This window comes from Manis pentadactyla, chromosome 3 (genome assembly GCF_030020395.1).
Source record: "Manis pentadactyla isolate mManPen7 chromosome 3, mManPen7.hap1, whole genome shotgun sequence".
Taxonomy (NCBI): Eukaryota; Metazoa; Chordata; class Mammalia; order Pholidota; family Manidae; genus Manis; species Manis pentadactyla.
In genome coordinates, this window is record NC_080021.1 from 220,735,301 (window position 1) to 220,751,563 (window position 16,263).

A 16,263-nucleotide genomic window follows, 5' to 3' on the forward strand; every position below is an offset into this window, starting at 1 on the left:
GTGCTGACGGGAGGCTCCCGGCCCCGCGCCTCCTCCCCCCACCACGGTCCCTGTCCACACATCCTCTCCAGCCCCGGAATTGCCCAGCACCCAGACCAGCACCAGGGTACCTGCAGCTGGCCCATGGGGCTCATTAGCACATGCTCATGTTAGCAAGAGGCTTCTTTTCTGGGCATGGGACCCTTTGAGGACATAGGGACAGCAAATGGCTTTCCCAGAAGAATGCAGTCAGTTGTCTCTTGCACAGTGTCGGGGCCCCATGAGCCCCTGCACTGGACCGCCGCTGCCCAGTCATCAGGACAGCCAGGTTCGGAAGGCCCATCCGGAAGGCACTTCCTGCTCCCAGGGCTCCCCAGGGGTTCTGGCCACCCTGGGGTCAGGTCTGGCGCCCCCTCCCATCTCTCCAGCACCCTGGGCATGTGCTCATTGGCCGCAGTGAGGAGGCCTCTGCAGGGACTTTGGAGAGAGACCTGGGCTCATTCCGCTGCATTTTGAGGAGGAGGAGTTGGGCCGTGGCTGCCAGCAAAGGAGCCAGTGAGGGACAGAGGGAGGGAAAAGGGGCAAGAGACAGACAGAGCTGGGCTGTGCACCTGGATGTGGCCGCGCCTGAGGGCAGCCCCACCTCAGCACCTGGCACAGGTGAGAGTCGGTGCTCTCCACCTTATTGCTCACACTGTGTGTGCACATGTGCAATGTTTCCTGTCATTTCAAGCCAAAACGAATACCTTTCTGCATTATTTGAAAAGGTGAAAAAGTAACAAGTACACTTGGTCAAGTGGCATAATTTGTGACCTGAGTCCCCTGAAAGCACAGCGTGGGGGCCCTGCTCCTGGCTCCAGCCAGGTGCTCGGGTGGGGCGCTGCCTCCATCACTGGCTTTGCATGTTTTTGCAGCCCCCCACCTTGGCAATGCAGAGAGAAATGACCCCCTCTGCAATTCTGACAGGCGCAGAAGTCACGTTTTGAAGGAAACACCTTTTATTGAGCAAGAAAGGACCACAGCAGGGGTGTGGGCAGAGGGGTCCCTACCCCGGGGTGGGGGGTCCTGGGCCCTTCCTGGGTGTGGTGGCAGAGCCCATCCGGGCAGGAACGGCCGGGGGCAGGGAGGGCGCACAGTAGAAGCATGGGTGGTGGTGACCGGGTTCCTGCAGTTTGGAGGGGAAGGGAGGGCTGAGGAGAGGGCTTCCCTGTGTCCCCAAACCTCCAGTTCTGGAACCCCAAGCTGCTGAGGCCCCGTGTATTGGCTCACTGTCCCTGCGGGGCGGTGAAGGGGAGGCGGGGGGATGGCCTGGGGTGGTGATAGGAGGGGACAGGCGTGGGCTTGGGAAGGCAGGTCAGGGGTCAGGGAGCAGGGGCTCTGGCCCCCAAGTGTGCCCCTAGCCCCCTGGCCCTCCAAGCAGCTCAGGCCCTCCAGGCCGAGCTCCAGGGAGGGTCACCCACCTGAGGCTGGGCAGCGGCCTAGTCCTCGAGCCTGCGGCAGTCACCTGAGGGCAGAGTGACCTGGGGTGAGCCCCAGCCCAGCCCCCTGCCCACCTGTGACTGCAGGACGGCCACTGAACCGAGGGGGCCTGGGGTGGCACTTACTGGTGGCTTCCACAACCATGACCTGGTCCTTGTGGAGGCCAAGGCCGTCACAGACGCTCTCAAACACGGGCAGGAGCCTTTGACGCATGGCGGGGTTCCGGACTGCGGTGAAATACAGGACAGTCAGGCTGTGGCAGGGTGGGCCACGGGCAGTGGGGCCACGGGAGGTCCCAGATGGGAGGGGTGCCAGGACTGGGGGTGCTGGGGGTGGGGCATCATGGGTGAAAGGGTACCATCGGGGTGAGGTACCCTGGGGGACATGTGGTGGAGGAGTGCCCTGGGGGGTGCCGAGGTCGGGGGGCACCAGGGCTGTGCTCTCTGGGATGGAGAGGGAAGTTCTGTGTCTTGGGAAAAACTTGAGCTGGTTTGGGGGAGGAGAGAGCAAGGGAGACCCCTCATTCCCCCCGGATGAGGGAGGAGCTGGTGACCCCCCCAAGTCCAAGCAGCAAGGAGGTAGAGCCAGAGGCAAGCGGGTGGTCGTGGCCGAGCGGCGGGACTGCGTGTGTGTGAGCGGGTGTGCCGGCTCGGGGGCTGCCAGGGGCCTGGGCCCTGCCCGCCTGCCGTTGCTGCCCTGCTCCCCAGGAGCCGGCAAACCAGTCTCCCACCTGCCCCCGGGGGTGCTGCTTTCCACGGAGGGGAGCACGTACCCAGCAGGCCAGCCACCAGGCTGGTTGTGCCCTCATACTGGTTGATCACGTAGAGAATCAGGAATTCTGTGGGCTTCATTTCTGCCAAGTAGAGGTGGTTCTGCCCCGAATCTGTGGAGGATGTTCAGGCTCATACAGGCTGGGGGATGGGTGGTGTGTCCCGAGGGTGACTGCAGGCCCGCCCGGGAGGGCCACCTGTCCACTTTCTGGGGCCAAGTCCCCATCTGCAAGGGGCAGTGCACAGCCCTGCCCGCCTCATGGGGCCTGGGCACAGGAGTGACCCTGGCCCCCTGCAGTGGCTGCCAGGGCCCAGGCTGGCTGGGGGCCCTGGGGCTAGGGCCCGAGTCCATCTGCCTGCTGGCCCCGCAGACACGCGGGGCCGTGACTGGGGCACCCCCGACCCGTGCCATGTGGCTCTAAACCTGAGCTCGCCCGGAGCGGCCCGCGCTCGTCCGCACACACTCACATTCCACCGTGAACTCTCCTGTGGTCTCGGTCTTGAATGCGGTGACAGACAGTTCACTGCACTGGTCGTCCTGCCTGTGGACACAGGCAGGTGAGGTCCCTGTCCACCACACCTTTTGTTTTTTAAGTCGAGGTATAATTTGCACAGTGACAGTCACTGCTTCCAGACCAGGGCCAGAAGTTCGGCACTGACCCCCTTGAAGGCGTCTTTGTGCCCCTTGTTCCGTGCCTCCCCCCACAACCAGCACCAGCTTCTCCCAGGGCCTGGGCTGGTGTTAGCAGCGGCTGAGCAAGCCCCCTGCCCTTGCACACGCACGATCCCCCACCCCACACATTCATGTGGAGGTGCTGGCATGTCCCCTGTGCGGCAGGGCTGTTGTGACATGTGTGCACGGGACACCTATGTCTGGGAGGGGACAGGGCCATAGCTGAGGCCACAGAGCAGGTGACAGGGTCTGGAGTCAGACCCCTGATGCTCCTCCTGGGGAGCAGGGTGTCGCCGTCCCCGCCCTGGGGCCCTCCTGGCCCACCCGCCTCCCCGGCCCTGCCCCTGCACCCACGGTACGAGGATCTGTCCATGCAGGTTGCCATCCTCCACGTCCAGTCTCCTGATGAAAACCCGAAAGTGCCCGCTGGGCCTGATCAGAGCCGAGTTGTTGGAGGCCAGGGCGACAGTGTGCCATCTCCCGGAGAGCTGCAGGGTGGCAAGGGGCCAGTGAGGGGTGGGCCGCAACCCCCTCTCTGCACCCCCTCAGCACCCTGCAGTGCCCTGAAGTTCTGGCGGGCTCAAAGATCGACCCCGTGTGCCCCGCCTGCCACTTCATGGCTAACAGACTGGCCAGTGTGAGTGGGCCTGGGGACATGGGGGTGTCGGGCCATCACCCCCTTGGGACTGAGCTCAGAACTCCTTCCAACACCGTAGCAGGGGCTCCAGGCCCCAAAACTGCTCCTGGACTCCCCTGAGGCTGGCCCATTTATAAGTTGTGCAGAGGTGCCTGGGCTCCAGTCCCATGTCCTGTCCTGGGTCTGTCCGTGGTCCCCTCTGATGCCCGTTGGCATCTGTGGTAAGGGGGGCCTCTCAGCCCTGCTTCTGGCACAGACTTGGACAGGGTGCCCCTGGCTGCCTGAAGCCGAGATTCTAGCCTGGAGCCCGGCTCCCAGGAGGAGCCCCGGGAAGGCCCGGGCCATGGGCATCCACCTCAGCCAGGGGGCCAGGCTGCCCACCGTCCATGCCGCTCACTAAGGTCTGGCCGCCTCAAAGCTGCTCGGAAACTGAAGCTGTCTCCGGCCCCGCTACACCTGGGAGCAGCCGGCCCCCACAGCCCTTCGCCTGTCACCTCCAGCAGGCCGCCCTGGGGGTCCAGCTCTTCCTGCTCATGGTCCTCCCCCTGAGCCTGGAGACCACAGGCCAGAGCCAGGCCCACGGTCAGAAGTAGGAGCTGCATCTCCGCCGCACCGTCTGTCTGGATCACGACTGGGGACTTACTGGCTGCGGTGACCTGGCCTGCACTGGCCTATATAGCTGCACGGCCCGGGGTGAGGTCACGTAGCACGCGCTCCTGCCCAGGCCCTGGAAGTGGGGGAGCTTAGATCTTAATCCTAGTGTCTTAATCTTAACCTTAACGTCAGCCAGCTCTTGTCTGTTCTCTGTTGCTTTGGACACCCAAAATGTTATGTTCTCACAGAGCTGATTTCCAAAATCAACAGACAGTTGTGGGCCAAGCCAGCTTCCGGGCCTGCATGGTGCTGGAGTCACCTTGACGTGTCCTCTGAGTCTGCCACGTTGTCAGGACACGGCCGGGGACACAGCTGCGGGCAGGCCTGCCAGTGGGCAGCGGGGAGGCGGAGGGTGTGCGGGCTGGGGTCTCAGGTGCCTCCCATTATGATGAGCTCCGCGGGCCCCCTGGGAAGTTGTCCACAGAATGAGGTCGGTGACTGCAATTTGTGCTGGGCTCACTTGTGTCCCCCACAAAACACACATGTGAGCTCCTAGTCCCCAGGACCTCAAGATGGCACCTCCCCTGGAAAGGAGGTCTTTGCAGATGTAATTAAACGAGGTAGGACAGCATTTGGTGGCCCCTCAATCCATCACTATTCCCCCAAGGAATGGTGCTGCCTCATGTGGGCCCAGTTAGACCACCACCCTCATTCACCCTCTGGGGCCACAGTGGGCTTGGTGCTGGGGAGACAGGGTTGGGGGGTGGGCTGTTAATGCCTCTGCCCCCTCTCTTGGGGTCACAGACCTGGCCATGCATGGACCTAGGCCTGGCCCCATCTATGCCTCATTCATTCTGGAGCTCTGAACTCCACAGCCCCTACAAAGCTGAATTCAGTGGGTGCAGGCCAGGGAGCGAGTGACCTCAAGGGGGCCTGTGGGTCCTGCGAGCTTGGCTGATGGGGACCCTGACAACGTGGCCTCCCTGCCTCCGAGAGGGCGGCCTCAGACATGGCCACGGCCACCTTCCACCCTGCTGCTCAAACCTGGCCCGTCAGGGGTTGGTGATGCCAACAGGACACTTTGAAATGTCAGTGTTAAGAAAGAACAGGGAGAGGCCCAGGGTCTGGGGCACAGCCTCAGCGCTGCCCACGTGGACCCAGAGCCCAGCCCCAGACCACCCCCTCACCTCGAGGGAGGGCAGACTGGTACACCGGTCCCTGGCCCACAGCAGATACAGAGATTGATGATCTAACCGGACGTATTTGTGTGCCAGATTCCTTCAGCGGCCGAGAACGCACTGCTCTCCCGGCGGACCCGGAGCCGCCCCAGGAACACAGCTCCTGCCCAACAGCAACGCGCGGCACTGACTGAGCCAGCCGACAAAGCGCACTGCCTGGCTGCGGGCTACGAATTTGCATCATTCATGGACTTAATCCACATAATGACCTACGGTGCTGTGCCCCTATCATCCACAGATTGCTTGCGTGGAAACTGAGGCACAGACAGGTCAAGGACGTGGCCAAGGTCACACAGCGGGTCAGTGGCAAAGTGACCCAGGGTCTTCAGGGCAGGCCGCACACCCCGGGGCCAGCTTCTGTGCCGGGATGTTCGCTGCTGGTGGGAAGGAAGGAGCCACCCCTCCAACCGCCCCACGTTCACCAGGGAGGAGTGGGTAGGGACTGTGAGGCCTGTTAAAGCAGACAGGCCTGTTAAAACAGGGGGTGCTGGACCGAGCTGGGGCTGAGCAGGGATTTGAGCCCCAGCGACCTTGGCAAGGGCAGGTCTCCCACCCTGCACCCTCCCAGGCCCTCCCTGTGGACTCAGGACACCCACAGCCCCTGTGGGCCACGCCCTCCCCCGGCTGGGGACGGACACATCCCCCAAAGGCCAAGTGCGGGGCCGGGAGGAGAGGGCGCCCGTGACGGCTCCAGATGGTGGGGGGCCTGTTGGGGCGGGCCGGTGCCCCCAGAGCCCCTCCCAGGGTGGTTTCATGTCCTCGGGTCAGACCTACGAGGGCTGGCCTGGGACTTCGCACCCACGTGGCCATGAGGTTTCCAGCCAGGGAAGGCTGCGCTCCCGCGTGCAGCGGACTCCTTCCCAGCCTGTCAGCCAGGTCCTTTGACCTCACACCTTTGCCGCACACTTCAACAGGTCCGGCCGGGCTCAGCTGTGCTTGCTGTAGCCGTCGGGTTGTTCTGCTCATGTGCCAAGGTCACGTCCATGTCAAGCCGTGACTTTGCTGGGCCTGCCCTGCCTGGCCTGGCTGTGGCCCCTGTGGCCCTAGCGTTTGTGGAGTGTGGTAGCGCTGAGCGGGGACCGTGCCATCCGGCCATCAGCCCCAGCCCAAAATGCCCAGCAATGCCCCAGCCTTCCTGGACCCCCAGGCTCGGGGACCACAGCTCACTGGGATGGGATTCTAGGCACGTTTCTTGGGAGTAACTGAAAACTCCCAGCTTTGGGAGGACTTGGAAAGTGGGGCACCAGGTGGGCACACAGCAACAGTGTGCATGTTGTGAAGGCGAGGCCAGCGTTCCCTCTGTGGCAGGGTTTGGCGGGGCCCGGCCTGGGCTGCCCATCCCCACAGGGTCTGGATGCGCACTCAAGTCATCCCAGGCCCTAAAGCCGGTTGAGGGTCTGCCTGCTTCATGACAAGGTGACACCAGCTGGTACAGATGGGGACCTTCTGGGGAGCTGCCCACACCCATCCCCCAATAATCGGGCAGAGCTGGCCGCCTCCATGCCGAGCACTTTGGGTTTGGGGACCTTGGCCCTCCTTCCTAGCCCCTGTGCCCCTCGCTCCTAAGCCTGCTGTCTCCCGGCCGTGCGTGCTGGCCTGTGAGCTCTGCAGCCAGGCCCTCCTCCTGGCCCTCCCTGCAAACTGCATGCTGGGGATCGTCCCACACTCAGAGGCAGCAGCAGGGGTGTGACACACAGGGCTGTATGCGTGGCGCGGGGAGCAGTGTGTGTTTGGTGGGCCCAGCCCGATGCCTCCCCTGCTGCAGACCCTCTCCAGTGGGGACGGACTCCTTGGGTCTGGCTGCCCCTCTGCCAGGGGCTCCTTCCTTGTCACGCACATCAGTGTTCGGGATCCTCCTCCTGCCCTCGGTTATCCAGAAGGCCATGGGGGAAATCAAAGGTGAGAGAAGGCAGGTCATGCCTGGGGGCTGCTGCTGGGGCCAGGAGGGGGCAGTGGCCCTTCCTTCCTGGCCTCCCCCGGCCAGGCCCTGCGGTCCCACCCCTCTGCACTTAGAGAACAGGACTCCAGAACTGCCCCTGCCCTGGGGCTTCCCACACTCAGGGTGACTCGCACCTCTGTGGTGGGGGGCATCCCAGGGACCCTTCACAGGGCCCTTCTTAGGTCGCCCAGGAAATTCAGGACATGGAAGCCCGCCCGACCCAGCACCTGATAGCACCCCGTGTGCTGGGCGCTCTCCTCCGCCTGGCAGCCTGGTGCCTTTCACGGGCCTCCTCGGGGCCTCGGGATGGACGGCAGCGATGTGACAGGCCGGCGGGGTAAGGCGAGCGCATCGTCAGGGCTGCCAGCGTCCTGTGTCACCGCAAGCGGCACCGTCTCTAATCAGAAGGCAGTCGCGGCTGGGGCTCAGGCCCCCACTCGGGGTTGCACTGGCCTTTTGGAGGCCGTGGGTATCTCTCTGCTCACCTGGTGTTGATGAAGCCTCACCTTTTACCCGAGTCTTGACCACAGCCACCCAAGTGCCAGCAGCCCCACCCGAGTCCTGCTTTGCCCTGGCGCCTGACCCCCAGGCCCCGGGCCCCAGCTTCCCTGCCCACTGCACCCACTGCCCACCTGGGGGTCTCCGGGTTGGGTTGGGCTGCAGGAGCCTGCACATTGGGCACAAGAGCCCCACTCAGACGGCCGGGGGCCTGGGTGCAGTCCCTCCCTGCACCTCTTTCTGGGTGGGGGTGTCTTCTCTGGGGTCCCAGGGCCTCTGTGCCTTTGTGCACTGCCTTCCCTTTTGGGCGGCCCCTGTTCTCCTCAGATGCCAACTTTCCACACCAGCAGGTCCCAGCTGCGTGGGCAGCTTCCCACTTGTGCCCTGCCATGGCCCAGCAGGCTGGACCGAAGTTCTGGACAGAGATGGAGGCCAGACTGGCTGTGGGAGTGCCGGGCACCCCCCAGAACTCTGCCCACCCGATGGTGCTGCTCTGTCCCAGCATCGGGCTCCTTTGGTGGGGGCACAAAGCCCTCTGTGCCCCAGAGCCCGCAGCGCCCGGCCCTGGCCCTGGAGCAGCCGCCTCAGCTACGATGAGCAGACACTGGTGCTGGGCAGCGGCGAGTTACCCCCCAGCCCTGGACTGTGGCGTGAGGGAGACCCCCCTTGGGACTGGCGTTCGATCCTGTCCTGCTGACTTCAGCCGGGGCTGGCCAGCCGATGGGCCCGTCCTGCAGTCGGCCTTGGGGGGGTCTCGGGCTGTGCTCTCCTGTGGGCCCAGCTGCTCTCACACTGGGTGTCAGGGTCAGGAAAGCCCCTCGTGGCCGTGCCCGGCCTCCACGCCCTCCAGCTGTACAGCCCCCTGGGGAGTTGGGGCGGGCGGTGAAGGCAACACTGGGCGGGCAGAGGGGTCTGGCAGGCAGGGCCGCTGGTGTGGGGCCTGGGCCCCAGTCCAAGCCGCTGCACCATGAGGCCAGGGCTGGCTTGCGGGGTGGTCCCTCTGGACCCACCGGACCCACCCCACGGGACCGGGGGAGGCAACGGGGAGCCTGTCAGCCTGGGAAGGAAGGACAGACACTTTCTCTCTTTCCCTTTTACTCTGAGATGGCGGCAGTCTCCACGCAGTGTGAGAGTTCAGAGACCCCGGAGCCTCCACCCGTCCTCCCGGGGCACACGACTGGCAGGGCACCACCCAGCCTGCCATGGTACAGTCCGCTCACGCAGCGGGTGTGAGCGTGAGTGTGCTTAGGGCCTGTGTTCGTTTGCACATGCAGGTTCCTGCATCTACTGCCACCGTTCAGATCCAGAACTTTCCATCCTGCGAAGACTCGCCCTGTGGCCCTTGTGAACCACACCCTCTTCCATGTCACCCCGTCACCACCCCAAGCCCTGCAAGTCACGGGCTGTATCTCCTCCTCTGCAGCTTTGTCATTTCGAGAATGTTCTACGGTGGAGTCTTAGTGTGGCCCTGGAGGTGGCCGCCTTCTCCTGACACAGCTCCCTGGGGATCACGCGGATCTGCGCGGAGCCGCGTCCTGTGGTGTGGGCCTCTCTGTCAGCCCTTCACCTGTCGAGGGCCGTTTCCTTCCGAAGGCTGTGGGCAGGGCTGCTGTAAACCCTGACGCCTGCAGCCTGGGAACGGGACCTTCTTTGGAAAAAGGGTCTGCAGATGTGATGAGGGATCTTGAGATGGGCGCATCCTGCATTGTCCAGAGGCCACACCCAGGGACGCATCGCAGACAGGAGAGGAGAAATACACAGGAGAGGCACGGGGCTGGGAGCCAGAGGATGGGGGGACACAGCCCCGGGCTGGGGACGCCGGGAACGCCGGGGACCCCTGGGAGCTGAAGAGGCAGGAGGCGTGCTCCCTTGGGTGCACAGGCCTGCCCACACCATGGCTTCAGGCTGCTGGCTGTGGAGCTGGGAGAGGGGGTCGCGGCCGCTCCAGGCCCCAGCCTCTGGTCCTCTGCCACGGCAGCCCCGCCCAGCCCCCAAGGGAGGCTCGTGCACCGAAGGCCCGCGGCTCCTCTGCCTCTCCTGTGTGAAGCAGACTTCTGGGAAGACAAAGCCAGGCTCTCAGGGGGGCGCCAGGGCCACCCCCCTGTCCCCCAGCCCTGGGCTCCTCATGGTGGGGCTGCTCTAGAAACTTCCATCCTCAGAGCCCCCTTGCAGGCCTTTGGCTGCCGGTGTGGGGGCGGCGAGGCCTTCCTTGGGTGCCTGGGTTGATGATGTTTTGGGGACCAAGTCCATATTTTCAGCAGATTTTTTCAAATCTGTTCAGGAAGCTGGAGTTCAGCTCCGGGATCCGTCCTGAGGACAGAACAGCAGGGGCTGGGGTCCCTCTCAGGTCGTTTGGGACGATGTGTGGGGTGGATCTGGGGGGACATGGGAGACTGTGGAGGGAGGGGTCCTGCGAGCATGGGGTGTGGACATGCGTGGGCAGCTGGACGTCCACTCTTGCCCCTGATTGCCCTGCTGGGGCCGGAGCCTGGAGGCAGGGCGAGACCCCACCAGCGGTGGGCCAGGTACCGTAGAGAGCCAGCACGTGCGTCTCCGTCCCGCTCGTGTTCAGCAGGTGAAACGTGATGTACAGCCTGTAGTCCGTCTCCAAGAGGGTCAGCTTGTTGTCCCCCTCATCTGTGTGGCATGGACGCTCAGCTCAGAGTGGCCCTGGCCCCCCGGGTTGTGCTGTGTGTCCACAGTGTGGGCGGCGGGCTCGGTGGGAGGAGGGGAGTTTGAGCAGGTGCTGGCCTGCTGGCCCCTCACGGGCTCGCCTCCTCTGAGACCCCTGTGGACACACCTGCTTTTGCGGGACTTCCGGGGGCCCCTGTGGGGGTGGGCAGGTGTCCAGGGGTCCCATGTAACCCCCTACATCTGAGCTGGGCAGGAGACAGCCAGGCCCTGAGGAACGGGAGCTCTGCCCCAGACGGGAGGCTGGGCTGCTCACAGGCGATGGTAAACTGCCCACTTTTCTCCACCTTCCTGCAGACCACGTCCACCAGCTCGCACTCCCCCTGCACCCTGAAAACCGGCATGGGGGCAAGGCAAGCCCCGCCAGGGCTGTGGCCCACCACCGAGCCACCGCCCGCCCGGTGCGTCCACCCCCACCTGCGGCCAGTGGGCTCTGCTCACATGAAGCGTCAGCAGAACTTCAGACTGCGGTCCTCCAGGCCCTGCAGGCGCCGCATGAAGACCCGCAGGTCCCGGCTCTCCTCAATCCATCTCAGGTCGCTCGAAGCCATGGCGACAGAGTGCCAGGTCCCCGAAACCTGTAGGCAGAGGCCCTAGATGGCAGCCCGTGGGACAGCCTGCTTCCTGGTGCCTCCCTCCAAGGGACAGGCCCCTGGGCAGATGGTCCCAACCAGGGACCCCTGCACTCCCAGGGACCCCCTGTCCTCCCAGGACACCCCCTGTCCTCCCAGGATACCTTCATCCTCCCAGGGACCCCCTGTCCTCCCAGGACACCCCCTGTCCTCCCAGGATACCTTCATCCTCCCAGGGACCCCCTGTCCTCCCAGGACACCCCCTGTCCTCCCAGGATACCTTCATCCTCCCAGGGAACCCCTGTCCTCCCAGGACACCCTGTCCTCCCAGGGAACCCTCCATCCTCTCAGGGACCCCCTGTCCTCCCAGGATCCCCTCTCTCCACCCAGGGTCCCTGTGTCCTCCTAGGCTGTGTTACCGTTGGGGGAGGAGAGGCCAGCTCCCCCAGGAGTACAGCCAGAGCCCCCCTTTTGCAGGAGGACAGTCGCCCTGCACCTGGCCCTGGGGAAGGCCTGGACCCCAGACTCACCCTGGCCAGGTCAAAGTTGCTCCACACGACAGTTCGGAGGCTGAACTCCTGGGCAGAGACCAGGCTCAGCCCCAGGCTCAGCAGGAGCAGAGCCATCCCCTCCTGTGGGCTCCTGGCCTGAGGCCCACCCCCTTTATAACCGTTTCTGCGCTGCCATTTCCAGGCCCCGCAGCCCGGCTCATCCTGCACACATGCACCCTGCACTGGGAACGCAGCCAGTAGCCCTGCGGCCACCCAGGCTGCCCCCGGGTCCACTTAGGGCTCTGTCCTGCTGGGTCGGAGGCCACAAGGCAAGTCAGGACAGTCAGGGTGCTTCCCACCAGCGGCAGAGGACCCTCCGTGCCATAGGGCCTGAGCAGCAGAGGACCGTCCCCTGCCCCCCGGCCTGGGTCGCCTTCCCATGTAGATGCTCCTGTTGACATCTGCTCCGTGAACACTGGGCAGACGAGACACAGAGATGTGCACACACACACGCACACACACTCCAGCCCTTCAGGCAGCAGCCTCACCTCCCCATGTTTCTTGCTGATGGAGGGGACGGCCATGTGATACCCCGCACGCAGGAGTCTGAGCAGCACGTTGGCCCAAGCCTGAGAGCTCACTCTCTGCCCAGACTCCCTGGAAAATGCATGGGCATTTGGGGCCCAGCAGGTTCAGGGAGAGGCCGAGGGTGCTGTCAGGAAGGCAGCCTGGGGAGGATGCCGTGAGTGGCAGTGGGGGTCTTGCCCACCGCTGGGTGTCCCCCTGTCACCGATGGAGGAGCCGAGCTGCCAGGCACAGGCCCAAATGCTCCTGCTTTGGCATCAGTAGTGGCTGGAGCCCTCAGAGAGGACTCGAGCGTACCTGGAGGTGAGCGGGGAGGGCTCTGGCCTGCAGCCACCTTCCATCGCCACCATCCCCAGTCCTGGGGGGCACTGGACAGCACACAGGATGCCAGAGAACCCTCCTCTGCCCCATCAAGGGGCATGTGCGGGAAGACCTCCGAGTCCCATGGAAGCTTCCCCGGGGGCCTGGCAGCCTGAGGAGGAGCTCCATCGGCCCTGGAAGGGGGCTGCCTGTGCCCTCAGGAAGCCATGTCCCTCCCTGGTGCCAAAGGAGAAGTGGGGGGCCTTGCCTCTGGACCTCACTCCAGGGGATCACCTCTGAATCGGGGGGTGCAGAGGAGACCTGCCCCCAGCCACACCCTTCCTGTCCTCCTAGGGACTTGCAGGGAGTGTCTGCCAGGCCCCTAAAACACACCCCACCCGACGCAGGTCCCTGCCCACATTCTCCGTCTCCTGGCTTCCCAGCAAGCTCCAGTTCTGGGAAGACTTCCCTCGGGGGGGTGGCAGCCTGGGGGACCCAGGAGTGGCCACACTGGGGGCCAGGACCCCGATCCCCTCACAGGGCCCCAGGCCAGAGGCAGGCGCCCTCTCTGGAAACTGTAGGGAGAGCTGGCTGCATCCCCGGATGTGCCCATGCCTGCCTGCATCGGGGTGCGTAAAAGCTCTTGTGGATTCTATAGAACTGACCTCCCCCACATACGTCCACCTGGGCAGGGCTCCCTCCAGGGAGCAGGTAACTTGGGTAACTGTGTCGTCGTGTTTTTGTGGAGGTGAAAGTTGCATGCAGGGAAATGCCCAGGCTCTAGATATGCAAGGGGTGTGTGACACACGCAGGCACCCAGGTCTGGATGTGCAAGGGGTGTGTGACAGATGCAGGCACCCAGGTCTAGATGTGCAAGGGGTGTGTGACACACGCAGGCACCCAGGTCTGGATGTGTAAGGGGTGTGTGACACAAGCGGGCATGCAGGCTCTGGATGTGCAAGGGGTGTGACCATGCAGGTACCCAGATATAGATGTGCAAGGGGTGTGTGACACACGCAGGCACCCAGGTCACCCTGCCAGTCAACACGTGGAACATTTCTGCTGGCCTCTTCCGACTGCGATAGGAATCACAGTTCTGATCCTATCAGAGAACTTCACGAAGCTTCCAGATCCCCAGGCATGAGGTGGCCTGTCTTGAGTCCTCAGGCCTGCCAGGAAAACCTGATGTCCAGGGCCCCATGGTTGGGGGTGGGGGAGCTGCCTCTGCACTGGGGGCTGCGTGTCCTTTGACCTCGTGCTACCTTAGGTCTGTCGTGGGTGAAGTGCGGTCATGACACCCCCTATACTCAAAGCCTGTATCAGTGTCCTGGGGTCACCATAATGAAGGACTGCAAACAGGGAGCTCAAAACAACAGAAATGCATCCTCTCTCAGTTCTGAGGCCAAAGTCTGAAATCCAGGTGCAAGCAGGGTGCACCCCCGCCGGGGGATCCAGGAGAGGGCCCTCCTGCCTCTCCCAGCACCTGGGGCCCCAGGTGCCCTCTGACTTACAGCCATGTCCCTCCCGTCTCTCACACAGCCTCTCCTGTCATCAGCCACTGGATTTAAGAACCACCAGCTTTACCTTCACTACATCTGCAGACCCAGAGAGGCAGGTGGGGACGGAGACCCCAGGATGGGCCAAGTCCTGTTGGCATGAGGGGCTTGGTGTGGCACGGGTCGGGTGCCTCTCCGCTGACCTCTGGGTTGCCTGCCAGCCTGTGCGGAAAGCACTTGAGGCGAGTGCAGAAGTGAGAACTGGTGTCTGTCTCACTCATGGACTCAGATTTGGAACGTCCCAACATAGTATCTGCAAACCGGCCCTAGTTTTGTAGTAAATCAGCATATGTCATACCCAAGCGGAATTTATCCCAAGCACAAGGGGTCATTCAAACTGGGAGAACGTTTCAATGCAGTTTGCCCCTTAAGCAGTTGAAGAAAGAAGACAGTAAAATCACTCCCCAGACACCAAGTCATTTTTGTTAAATTCAGCCACCATCCACGATAAAAGGCCAAGCAAACCATGGCACTGGTCGTGGTTTGATCAAAGCCTCCCACAGAACCTTCTGGGCAGCAAACAACACATGCCTGTTGGGGAAACAGCAGCGTCCTTCCAAAGACAAGGACAGGATGAACGGACAGCCACTGGCACACTTCTCTTCCTGCACTTGGGGTGCCACCAAAATCAATACAGGAGGCAAACAACCGGGAACAGTATGTATTGGAAGAGCCCCACGTCTCTGTGGCCCCGCGGTCACCGCCTCCCCATGGCGAGGTGCTTCGCCCGCTTGCGCCCTGGCCTGGAGGAGCTCAAGGCTGGGCTCCAGCCCCTGTGGGCTGCAAGGCAAGGCAGGGGCGGCCATTCAGAGAGGCCACGTTGTCTGTCTGGTCCTGGAGTTCAGAGGCAGAAACAGTCCAAAGGCAGACCAAGGAGAGGAACTGAGAGTCACCACACACACTGACCACAGCCCGTTCGGCTTGGCGGAACGGCAGCCCTGTGCGCAGGTGTCTTCACAGGTTTGCCTCCGGCCTGAGAGAGGACACAATGTCCTTTCAGGAGTTTTTGGGAACGTCAGGCCTGGACCAGTGCTGACGGGAGTCCACTGGCCGAGGACCAGGAGGCTCATGACCCCCTCAGACCCTCGTGGATGCTGGGGCGTCCGTGGCTACCTGCCCCTCCTGATCCCCTTCTGTCCTCTCTCCCAGCATGAAAGGAGCTTGGAATCAGCCCTCAGCTAAGGTGGGCCTTCAGGACATTAGCCCCCATCTCCCAACCTGCAGGCTGACTGACTAAGGCTCTTTCTGTACTCGACACCTCATCCCTTGGTGTACTGGCTGACCTGGGTGCCAGTGGGGCCCAGCGTACTGGGAAGACTGGTAAGTGGCTGCTCGCAGGAGCCACGGTCTTCCCAAGTGCAAGTGCAGACCTTTAGAGAGGCAGCCGACAAGGTCTTATCCACCTTGATGACACACATCTTGCAAAACGAGCAAGACCCCTACCAAGAAAACAACAATCTTCCCTGAAGAACCCAAAACCCTTTGAAAGCAGTGGGGATGCGAGCGGTGTTCTCGGGGGAGACTGCCTGTGATGGAACCCCCCTTCCCTACTTACCTATGGGAAGATCTGCGCACCCGACACAGTAACAGCTACCGTCCCAACAGGACAGCTTGTGTTCCCAAGACAATTCCCTAAAACGGGAGAACAGTAAGTAGTAAAAACGTTTGAAATGAACCTCATGTGCATTGGTTTGCTTTGCTGCCCTAAGATATGCAAGAAAGTTTTACACAGCAACACGGGATAAATGTCAAAATAATTTTGCTGAGCAAAAGGCACATAAAGAGTCCACTTACGTGAAATTCTGGAGAATGCACACGATCTCTAGTGGCAGCCAGCGTAGCAGTGGCTCCCTGGGACGGGTCGGGGTGTAAGGAGGGCAGGATTGATGGCAGAGGAGCAGGAGGAGGTTCTGGGGGGCTGCTGAAAAGGTTTTCCTGTGCATCATGTGCGTATATGTCACGGTGTGTCACATCTCATGCTTTAAACACGGGGGGCTTGTGTTCAGGTACACCCAAATAAAGTTCCAAATACAGTGGAGCACCACGGTGATTGGAGAGTGTGGTATATTTTCAGGTACAGATAAATAAGTCAGTGGGGCAGAGTCTGAAAACAGAAATCTGTTTCATGATAATGCTTCTCTTTCAAATTGGTGGAGACAGGGCCACTGGGGAAACGGTGGAGGGCGAGTGGCTCTCCCCTTGCGGAAAAGCACAGCACCCCCACCTCCAACCTAAGGTGCCAGTCTCGAGGGATTGGGGGA

At 62.6% G+C, this 16,263-nt stretch overlaps 2 protein-coding genes and 1 long non-coding RNA gene across 4 annotated transcripts; all 3 read right to left on the minus strand.

Moving 5' to 3' along the window:
• Window positions 1-959: 959 nt before the first annotated feature.
• On the minus strand, window positions 960-4,205 carry LOC118920283 (minor allergen Can f 2-like). Of its 2 annotated transcripts, none has more exons than XM_036900936.2 (7): window positions 4,033-4,205; window positions 3,256-3,389; window positions 2,697-2,770; window positions 2,231-2,341; window positions 1,584-1,685; window positions 1,440-1,483; window positions 960-1,144 (listed from the first exon to the last, which is right to left on the minus strand). In XM_036900936.2, exons 1-6 carry the CDS (start codon window positions 4,138-4,140, stop codon window positions 1,458-1,460), a joined length of 555 nt encoding a protein of 184 aa, XP_036756831.2. In that variant the 5' UTR covers window positions 4,141-4,205; the 3' UTR covers window positions 960-1,144; window positions 1,440-1,457. The 2 variants fall into 2 exon arrangements, with proteins under 2 accessions (XP_036756831.2, XP_036756832.2); XM_036900937.2 differs by having other exon boundaries at window positions 960-1,253.
• A 5,856-nt stretch (window positions 4,206-10,061) lies between these two features.
• LOC118920545 (epididymal-specific lipocalin-9-like) lies at window positions 10,062-11,696 on the minus strand. The gene is given in 4 exon segments (XM_036901564.2): window positions 10,062-10,444; window positions 10,755-10,828; window positions 10,940-11,076; window positions 11,601-11,696. Coding segments are annotated over 4 exon segments (690 nt in total).
• Window positions 11,697-14,333: 2,637 nt separating this feature from the next.
• On the minus strand, window positions 14,334-15,856 carry LOC130683204 (uncharacterized). The gene is made up of 3 exons (XR_008996824.1): window positions 15,797-15,856; window positions 15,558-15,634; window positions 14,334-14,975 (listed from the first exon to the last, which is right to left on the minus strand). It is a non-coding gene; the product is annotated as an uncharacterized LOC130683204 (long non-coding RNA).
• Between the last annotated feature and the right edge of the window lie 407 nt (window positions 15,857-16,263).

Bases quoted from the DNA above. Each gene is read 5' to 3' on its own strand.
- LOC118920283 (XM_036900936.2), bottom strand. From the start codon at position 4,140: ATGCAGCTCCTACTTCTGACCGTGGGCCTGGCTCTGGCCTGTGGTCTC. The intron at 3,390-4,032 runs GTGACAGGCGAA...GCCACCCTGCAG, and splicing joins CCCAGGGCGGCCTGCTGGAG to CTCTCCGGGAGATGGCACAC. The intron at 2,771-3,255 runs GTGGGTGCAGGG...CTGTGTCCACAG, and splicing joins CATGGACAGATCCTCGTACC to GCAGGACGACCAGTGCAGTG.